General features: G+C 36.0%; 1 protein-coding gene across 1 annotated transcript; it reads right to left on the bottom strand.

Annotated features, from left to right (window-relative positions):
* Window positions 1-312: 312 nt before the first annotated feature.
* Window positions 313-1,350, bottom strand: LOC133785651 (uncharacterized). Its single transcript, XM_062224871.1, has 2 exons — window positions 826-1,350; window positions 313-780 (listed from the first exon to the last, which is right to left on the bottom strand). The coding sequence occupies exons 1-2, from the start codon at window positions 1,348-1,350 to the stop codon at window positions 313-315; spliced, it is 993 nt and encodes a 330-aa protein (XP_062080855.1).
* Window positions 1,351-11,005: the final 9,655 nt, after the last annotated feature.

Raw genomic sequence — 11,005 nt, 5'->3', positions numbered from 1 at the left:
AACATCTTAAATGATTATAGACAGGAGGTTTTTTATAAAGTATTTCATATGAAGTTAAGCCTTTTAACAGGGCTGATGGAATTCGGTTGATTAAGTATGTACTGGTCTGAATGATATATGACCAATAAGCTAGGGGTATATGAGATTGGAAACAGAGAGCCCTGGCAACATTTAGAATGTGCTGGTGTTTCCTTTCTACCACTGAATTCTGTTGTGGTCTTTCTACACAAGAGTGGTAATGAATGATGCATTTTGAGGCAAAAAAATATTGCATGTTCAGCTCCTTAGCATTGTCTGAACGGATAGCTTTTATTAAAGTTGAAAAATTGAGTGCAAATCATATTGAAAAAAGAAGGTAGGACAGATGGAAGAGGCCATTGAAGAAAGATTAGAAGAACCAAGAGTTCTTTGGCACTCTTCTTGAACAATCATGGCAAACACTCTGGATAGGGTCGGAATTGGTTCATTGAGAAGAATCTGAGCTCGTACAGATGAATATGATTCATTCAGACCTGTCAAGAACTGGAGGACCTGGTTTTGATTGTAGTGATCAAGAAGAGCTTTCATTGCACCACAGGTGCAAGTAGTGTTGGGTTGGAACTCTTTGAGTTCATCCCATAAAGATTTTAGTCTGGTAAAATAGGAGGTGACAGATTGATCACCTTGTCGCAGACTTGTGAGTTGATTTTGTAATTGGAAAATTCGGGGTCCATTCCCCTCATTGAATCTTTCAGCAAGATCATACCACATATCAGAGGCAAAATTAAAGAACATTATGCTCTGAGATATTTCAGAGGAAACAGAGTGTAATAACTAAGACATCACCATGTCATTGCAACGAATCCAAGAATTGAGAAGAGGATTACCAGGATCTGGACGAGGTATTGAACCATCGATAAAACCAGATTTGTTTTTCGCGGCTAGGGCCATAGTGATTGCTCGCTTCCATGATTGATAGTTTGCTCCAGTCAGAACAGAAGAAACCAAAATCAACCCAGGGTGATCTCCGGCGCTGAGGAAGAAGGGACTGGATAAGTCTTCATGTGCGGGTCGATCAACTGAGGATTGTAAACGTCGAAGATGAATCGGTGGTGGAATGGAATCACCAGGAGGAAGATCGCCAGGAGAGCCTATTGGATTGGGAATTTTAGAGCCAAAATTTGGGCGATTGGGTGGTCTTGTAGTGTGAGTTCTCCGTGGAGCCGTCGATGGAGGATGAGGATTTGCAGCAGAAGGATTATCGAAGATCAGCTCAGAATGGGAGTTCTCAGTGGGATGAATACCATCTTGTGAACGAGTTGTAGGTCTGGCCATCGAAGCAATGCTGGAGCAATTAAGCTCTGATACCATATGAGTAGAATCAATATCAGAGAAAAATGTTTGTTATTGAATAATTGAGAACAACAGTACAATTAAAATACAATACAAAGCAATATATATATGAAGCTGAAGTTAGTTAGGACTCTAACTAATTAACTTAAGCTAACAGAATATACAATTCTAAGACTATTGTTTGAATTTATTTGGCTCTTGAGATTTCTAAGGATCAAAATCCAAATTTAGGCAATGAGTTGAGAGTTTGAATTGTTAGTTTGATTCCTTTAAGTTATAATATGTGACTTTTCAAGTCAACAATTTTTTGTTTAAGTCAATTTGTGAATAAAGGGCTAGGTTCTATCAAAATTTTATCCCACTCACTGCATTATTCTACGTTCAGAAGGAAAGAGAAAAATAACAAACAAATAAAAATAAAGAAAATAAAATCAAAGAAACAAAACGACGTATATATAGATAGCTAATAATGTTCCAATAGAAACAAGCAAATTATCACACATATATACGTAAATTACTATGATATATATAAATATTTATATATATATAAGCCAATAATTTTATAGGTTTAACTCTTTTTCCAATTATTAGTGCGTATTACTGCTATATAGTTTGATCTAATAATTATCAGTAATTAACCCAAATATATATATGTTATGCATAAAGCATATATATATATATAAGCACATCGGTACCACGATGTATAATAATAGTAGTACATATGTTTAGGTTAATTATGAATCCAAATTATGTTCACGTGGATATCTCAAATTATGAATCCAATTTAAAACATTAAGTTTAGGTTTGGAGGGTAACATTATATTGGATTTGATATAATTTTGTTATGAAATTAGAGACGATATTGAAAAAATAATCTAATCATCTAAATAATCCTCTAACTAGCATGATAATGTATATCTGAGTTCCATTAAAAACTTGAGATAATTTTATCTATTAAATACTCAATTTTCATGATAAAAAAATATAACTTTAGATCTAACTTGTATTCATCTAATTTATATTAACTATTCATTCTTTTGTATACATAAATACAATTTTTCGATATTTTTAATTTAATCCAATCTAATGTTCTAAAGGAACAAAATATGCCCACTATATGAAAAATTCTACTATATTACTAAAGCTCTCACAGTACTCTATGAAAAATCATCATATATATATATATAGAAAACTCTATATTATATAAATATATATATATGACATGATATTTTTGATTAAAAACCTCCTATATAAAAGGAAACCTGTGTGGAGTGGAATTTGTTTTGAAATCATATATAAACGCTAATAATACTCAAAGTCGTCGCTGATAGTCATTAGGGGGTCACATGTCGCCGCTAACCAGCCGCCGCTAATGTTGATTATTAGCGAGGATAAAAAAGTCGTCCCTAATAATTAATGTTAACGGCGATAGTTTCACCCCAAATAAATTGAACATCACCCCTATAATCACGACTCCTAAATCAAATTTTGTCCCTAAAAATAAAAAGTCACCCCTAATAGTTTTATATAATTAAAAAAATAAAAAATATTTATTAAAATAAAATATTTAAATAATATTTTTTAATTCATAATATCAAAATTAATAATTTGTTCAAATTACACAACTACTACAATATTATCCAAATTAAATATGCATACAATAATGTATTAATAAAAAGTTATTGCTTAATAAATAATATTTAAAATATCTCAACCCTCGGCGTCGTCCGTATCGTCCCTTTCTTCTAGTGCATGTGATGCATGTGGTGTTTGCGGAGGCATTGGCCATGGATACTGTGGAGGTAACGATGATCCTCTAGGTCCATACATGTATGGATAAGGATAGGGCAGAGGTTGAGACAACAATACACTCATATGAGGAGGCGGGGGTTGGGACGAAGGTTCACTCATATGAGGAGGATAAGCCTGAGGGTACAGAGGCATCAACCATTGATACATATATGGTTGGGCCCGAGGTTGAGACGACCACGATGGTGCAGTCATGTTGGGATGGCCTGGTGAAGGTTGAGAAGTTGAAGCTTAAGACATGTGATGTGTCTGAGGTTCAAAAGACGAACCTACACACTTCTCGTAAAACTGCTGACATGTATTCTTCATCTCCTCGTTTTTTGTTGGACATTTTTCAGGTGGAAGTTGCTAATACATGTACTGAAGCTGCTCACCATATCAACCAATTCACGTATATCCTCAGTCAACTGATGAGGTGGTGCCTTCTGAGACTGGGTTTTGTGAGAGGGATGGGTTGACGCTTTACCATTTAATTTGCGACCAACTCGTTGCTGGTGGCCCCTCCTTTCACCAAGAACTTTACTTAGTATCTTCATTTGACCGATCGAGGAAGAATCATTTGTACCAGATTCAACTGTCTGCTGAGTCTCTCAACTTCAAGAGTTGACTTCAACTTCACTTGTTTTTAAAAACTATTAGAAACAAAAGAAAAATATAATTATTTGAGTTGATAATAAAGATAAACTTACATAATCTCGTTCAGCATCCTTGTTGACAAAATTCTTGTTCTTTTTGGTCCAATGATACTATTGGGAAAACTTATACAGGATCTTTATTTATTTTCATGTATATCTAATATTAAACAAATTAATATGAGATAGCCTAAAACATGTTTCTAAAATTGAATTCAAAGAGAAACAAATAATAGAATACTTACAGTATACGCAGCGGAATTAAAGAGTCCTTCCTTCAGTTTCTCTAACTCTTGTATCCTCTCTGTCGCAGAGTATTATCAAGAAACTGAATCGATCTTCTATTTTCTTCACAATCTTCCAATGTATCCTTAGAATCACCTAGACCAGTGTGGGCAATTCTCAACACATGAGATAGATATAGAGAGAAGAAAATAAAATTACAAAGAGGCTTAGAAAAGGACTTGTGTTTAGAGAGAATCTAAAACTATCAGAAAACCAGTGATTAAACTTATCTGTCGTCTCAGAAATTTTAACTTCTGACTTCTCTCTAAGAACTCATTTTATAGACTCAATTAGGGCATTTAATTTAATTAAAAAATCAATAAAATAATAGCCATTTTAAAGCCTTAGGTAGAAATTATCATGGGCTTTAGACCTGTGAAATATTCCATTTGATTATAAGCCCATTGGACTTAAAATCAAGGCCTGCATTATTTTTTTAATTGATTTAATTAATTAAATAATTATTTAAATCTTTCATCAAATTAATTATTTATAATTTGAACCTTGATTTAAACATATTTATTTATTTAGATACAATTTTTTCTTAATTAATAAATCTGCCATAATTTCTCTTTTCTTCTCAAAATTACACAACTTTGTAAAACTATCCAAAATTGACCTGGTCAACTTTGATAATTAAATCAATTAATTGAGACTATCTAGATGATTTTATCCAAGGTACAATAAGGACCATGGGCCTATGAAATCAAGCTCCAATAAGTTATCATAAATCTAACAAATAAATTTACTAACTTATTAATTCCTCGTGACTCCCTATAGACTCGAAATTGCACTCTTGAATTTATACAACGCCCTATAACAAATATAGATACACTATTAATTATCCATTGTTACAAGCATAACTGTCACTCAATCCTCTATAGACGGTCTACAATGAGATAGGACTAAAATACCATTTTACCCCTCAGTGTAATTTATCCTTAAAACACTTAGTTCCTTGTAAATGATATTTCAGTAAACTAATTTAATTACTGAAATGAGATCTCTATCATTTAACACCTTGAACCAAACTAAAAGGAAACCATCGTTTCACTTCTTCATCAGAAGCTATAGATGTTCATATCTATGATTGACACTCCCACTCAATTATACTACTGAGTTCCCAAGATGTAAGTATGGGCTAGTCCGTAGGGTAAGCTGGTAACGATCAAGTCAAAGAACTCAAATAATACAATCAGTTAGAATACTAACCACTCAGAATTGAGATTGAATTGACCAATGGTCAAATATATGATATGACTAGAATAGATAAAAACAGTATGTTTACTTATCTTATCAACTATCAATATCGGTCCAGTCTGATGTAACAAATACATCCGATCTTATCTACTTTGCTAATGTTCTGGAAAGAACATAACACTGTAATGTATAAGTAGATCATATAGTAGATTGGCAAGTCAGTGTAAATCCTGTGCACTGACTAATCTTAGTACTAACTTATTTTGATCATATAATCATATTTATATTCCACTGTGATAACGTCACTATAAATAAGATTAGCTATATGCTCATTGTTGACTGCGTTTTTAGCCAACGACGTGAGAACGTCAAATACGACAAGCCTTCAAGAGAATAAAAATGACACAGACGGTTTAAACAAGAAAAATAAATAACACAGGAGATTTTTATAGTGGTTCAGCCCCGATTGTCGGTAATAGCCTAATCCACTTAGAGTTATGATTTATAGATCTATACTCAAGATTAGATGGACTAAGCCAACTGAGTTTCTTCAGTACAGATGGCAAAAATACAAGAATTCTCTCTCTAGAATACTCAGACCCAATTTTCTCTCTCTAGAATACACAGTCCCAATTTTCTCTCTCTAGAAAGAAGAAGCAAAAGAACCCCTCTCTCATCCCATAAGCTCTCTATTTATAGGCCTGGGATCCTCAACTGATATCCCCTTATGATAGGGATATTTTATTATATTTATTACATTTAAACATACAAAATTCGAAATGTAACAAACCCCCCATTTGTGGGAAGAATGAGAGATTCCCGCGTATGTTGTTGAAGCTGTCTCTGGGAATCTTGACTTATTCTCCTCTAGCTAGTTGATCCACCTCCTACTGACCACTCATGCAAGCGTTGGTCGGACGTGCATGGTGGTAGGACATGCACTTCTCTCCTCTAACATGGCACTGTCCTCTAGCATGCCATGTTCCTCCTTGAACCAATCTCCTTGGCTTCTCCTCGGACCAAGGTGGTCCGAGGCAACCTCCTTGGCACCTCACCTTGGACAACATTGAGGCAACCTCCTTTGCACCTCACCTTGGACAACATTGGGGCAACCTCCTTTAGCATGTCCCAAACATGTCCGATCGAACATTGTATAGGCTCTCCTTATCAAAATCTAAGTCTCCATTCTCTTGCATGAGACTCCTCCTCCTTAGCTACTTACCTTGGACACGTTCGAGCCAACACTTAGGAAACCTTGGGAGGCTTGCCTCCTACACACCCTTGGGTTCTCCTAGGATCACTCCCTTCTTGGGGTCTCCTAGGACCACTCCCCTTAGCTCTCCTATAATGCATTCTCCTTAGCCTCCTAGGATGCATTCTCCAATTTTTGGGTATAACACTCATGCTTTAATATAAGTTTATATTAAACAAATAATCATGAAAATAAAACATGTGAGCAAAGTGGTTAACCAAGTCAAAAAATGATTTCTAATCTTTTATTGATAATAAAATGAGATTACAAAGAATTTGGGTTTTAATTAGGGCATAAAACCTCAACAAACTCCCACTTGCACTAATTGAAACTAATGCCTTAATTCTACTAATCCCATCTCCTTGATATGCTTATCAAATATAGCTTCTGGTAGTGTCTTTGTAAACGGATCCGCAAGATTGTCTTCAGTTGCAATCTTCATAACCTTCACATCTCCCCTGGTCACATATTCTCGAATAATGTGATACTTCCTTTCTATATGCCTACCCCTCTTGTGACTTCGAGGTTCTTTCGAGTTGGCTATCACTCCTGTATTGTCACAAAACAACACAAGCGGTTTATCCATTTCTGGAATAACAACAAGATCTAAATAGAACTTCTTTAGCCAGACTATTTCCTTAGCTGCTTCTGACGCAGCTATATACTTAGCCTCCATGGTGGAATATGAGATTGCAGATTGCTTTACGCTTCTCCAAATCAAAGCTCCACCCCCAAGAGTAAACACCATTCCAGAAGTAGACTTCTTGTCATCGACATCACTCTGAAAATCTGAATCGGTGTAGCCTACGGGGTTCAGAACACCACCCTTGTAGACTAACATATAATCCATAGTCTGCCTTAAATACTTCAGGATATGCTTAACTGCTATCCAATGTTCCGGTCCTGGGTTTAACTGATATCTGATCACTACTCCCACTGCATAGCAGATGTCTGGTCTAGTACACAACATGACATACATCAGACATCCAACTGCAGATGCGTAAGGAACTTTTCTCATTTCATCTTCTTCTTCAGGAGTCTGGGGAGACTGCTTCTTCGAAAGATGAATTCCATGGCGGGACGATAGACCCCCTTTCTTGGAATTTTTCATTGAGAAACGTTCAAGCACTTTATCAATGTAAGCTGCTTGAGATATAGCTAAGAGTCAGTTCTTTCTATCCCTAATGATTTGGATACCTAGAACATAACTTACTTCACCCAAATCCTTCATCTGGAATATAGTGCTCAGCCAATTCTTCACATCTGATAATTTCTTAACATTGTTTCCAATGAGTAAGATATCATCTACATAAAGAACCAGGAATAACACTATTTTATTTGCCTTCAGTTGGTAAACACAGGGCTCATCAATATTTTGTTCAAAGCCATAGGTTTTGATTATTTCATCAAACCTAAGATTCCAGGAACGAGAAGCTTGCTTAAGTCCATAGATGGACCTATTCAACTTGCAAACTTTTCCTTCTTGACCAAATACTTTAAATCATTCTGGCTGATCCATATAAATGACTTCGTCAAGCTTTCCATTAAGAAAAAGCTTTCTTGACGTCCATTTGCCAGATCTCATAGTCGAGAGCGGCTACAATGGATAGGAGGATGCGGATGGATTTGAGCATGGCTACCGGACTAAAAGTTTCCTCATAGTCCATGCCTTCTCTTTGGGTATAACCCTTTGCCACTAATCAAGATTTATAAGTTTTTATATTTCCATCAACACCTCGTTTCTTCTTGTAGATCCACTTGCACCCAATGGCCCTAAAGTCACTAGGTGCTTCCACAAGATCTCAGACGGAAATTGAGTACATGGACTCCATTTCCTGTTTCATGGCTTCGAGCCATAGTTCCTTTTTAGGGCTAGCCATTGCCTTTTTGAAAGACAACGGATCATCATCACTAGTGTCACCAACAACCATATCGGTTTCACCATCCAAACCATAGCGAACTTGGTTCCTAGAAACCCTCCCACTACGACGAGGCTCCATGACTGTTTGCTTAGGAACAGTGGTACTTTCTACATTTAAATCGACTTGCGTTGGTTGGACATGAAGAGTGGGAATTTCATCATCAACTTGTGTTGATGACGATGGAACATTGGTTGGAGTCAATTCTTTAACCATCTCCTCTAAAACTTCTTTGCTGTGAGGTTTAAAGTTCAGGACATAGTCATTTTCTAGAAAAGTAGCATATGTAGAAGTAAACACTTTCTTTTCTGAATGACTATAGAAAATTCCACCCCGAGTACCTTTAGGATAGCCAACAAACATGCAAACTTCAGTTCTCAATTCTAGCTTTCCCTCCTTTTTCCTCAGGACGTGAGCGTGACACCCCCAGATTCTATAATGGCGTAAACTAGGTTCACGACCATTCCAACATTCTAATGGTGTTTTGGGGGTCTATTTTGATGGCACGACAATGAGAATGTCATTCACAGTTTCAATTGCATGTCCCCAGAACAAAGTTGGTAGAGTTGAGTAACTAAGCATGCATCTAACCATTTCCAATAAAGTTCTCTTCTGGCATTCCGCTACACCATTTTGTTGCGGAGTACCTGTGGCAGTAAGTTTTGATAAAATCCCAAGTTCAGTTAAATGATCTTAGAACTGCATATCCAAATATTGTCCACCCCTATCAGATCGCAAGATCTTTAACGTTTTACCCAATTGGTTCTGAGCCATTGCTAGGAATTCCTGAAACTTTTAAAATGTTTCTGATTTCCTATGCATTAGGTAAATACATGAGTATTTAGAGTAATCGTCAATGAAAGTGACGAAATACTCAAAATCACCCCTGACTTGTACATTCAATGGTCCACAAACATCTGAATGCACAAGACCAAGTGGTTCTTTGGCCCTATCACCCTTTGCAGAGAATGGACACTTGGCCAGTTTTCCTTCTAGACAAGATTCATAGGAGGGTAACTCACCTAAGGTGCGTTCCCTCAAAGGTCCATCCTTTGTAAGTCTTTGAATCCTATCATATCCAATGTGACCTAATCTCAAGTGCCATAAATACGTCATATTATTGTTATCAGTCTATTGACGTTTAGTGATCATTAGGTCGCAGAATATAAAGCCCATTTTCCAAACATGCAATACACAATTGTGATCCATTGAAAGAAATATATATATATATATTAGAACTTGTGAAGGTCATAACAAATTGTTCTAATTGCAACATGGAAACTGAAATTAAATTTCTACTAAAATCCGGAATAAAAATATATCATTTAAAATTAAACATTTATTTCCGAACTTCAGACGAGCTCTTCCTCTAGCTTGGACCGCAAAGAACGCTCCGTTCCCAACTCTAAGCTTTAAGCTACCATCGTCCACTTCCTCCCACGATTCAAGAAGCTGTAAAGAGTTGCAAACATGGTTGGTAGATCTAGAATCAATAATCCAAACATACTTTTCATTCTCTAAAATACATATTTTTGAGAAAAATGAACTATAATCATTACCTTTGTTTTTCGCTGCTAGAAACTTAGGGCAATCTCGTTTCCAATGCCCCTTCTCTTTGCAGTGAAAGCACTTATCTTTACCTTTCTTGTTTTTTTTGTTCTTCCCCTTAGGCGTCTGTGCATATGGTTGTGCACTCGTCTTGCAGCCTTTGCAGGCTTGGGGTTGTTTATTTATCCACCTTTCCTTTTGTTTCCAGCTTTCAAAGATGAAGCTGGATGAGCTTCAACCTTAGCTAGATCAGCAACAACATCAGTAACCTTATTTTCTCCTCCTTTACTTGGTCCACCAATGACAGGCTCAAAAGTCTGAAGCTCGTTGATGAGCTACGTCAAACCATAGTTGAGTTGATCACGAACGTACAGACACGGTGCCATCCGAGAATTCACGGTGCCATCACGTGCGTGTGGAGATGGTGTTATCCAAGTATTTACGGTGCTATCAAGAACGTGTGGAGACGATGCTCGTTCTGGGGATTCCTCAATCATGATGAACTCGGAGTGTCACCAATTAACTCTATGTTGATATTCTGCTTCAATTTAAGGAAGTTTTCTCCAGTGAGTTTCTCCATCGAAAGTTAAGAAAGGATGGGAGTAGACACTACTTAACTTAAAACTACAAATTACCAATAAAATAGAAATCAATCACATTTTCTCAATAAAACTTCTATTCACACATATTTCAAGAAATCGCACAACATATACCAAAAATATGTAAGATATGAGAAGAAATACCAAAAACAATCATATCTCTATTTCTTTAGGTTTTTAACTAATCTATGATATCCTTGTCCCGGTTGGCAAGAGTAAAAACTACTACTAGTTAAATAGAGTTGTAAACTCATTTAATAATGGACACCACTATTAACAACGTACTATTCAATCAAAATAAGAAAACAAAATCTTTTATTTTATGAGCTAGACTCATAGTTTGAATAATCATAGATTTAGTCATAATAGTCACTGTAGGTGTGAGTCTAGTAGAATTTGACCTATAATTATCTATCTTTTGAAATCTAA

This window comes from Humulus lupulus, chromosome 6, assembly GCF_963169125.1.
Source record: "Humulus lupulus chromosome 6, drHumLupu1.1, whole genome shotgun sequence".
Lineage (NCBI taxonomy): Eukaryota > Viridiplantae > Streptophyta > Magnoliopsida > Rosales > Cannabaceae > Humulus > Humulus lupulus.
This window is presented reverse-complemented; position numbering and strand designations above follow the sequence as displayed.

Coding starts and splice junctions, on each gene's coding strand:
- LOC133785651 (XM_062224871.1), bottom strand. CDS start 1,350: ATGGTATCAGAGCTTAATTGCTCCAGCATTGCTTCGATGGCCAGACCT. Junction 781..825: donor GGATTCGTTGCAATGACATG/GTGATGTCTTAG, acceptor GAAATATCTCAG/AGCATAATGTTCTTTAATTT.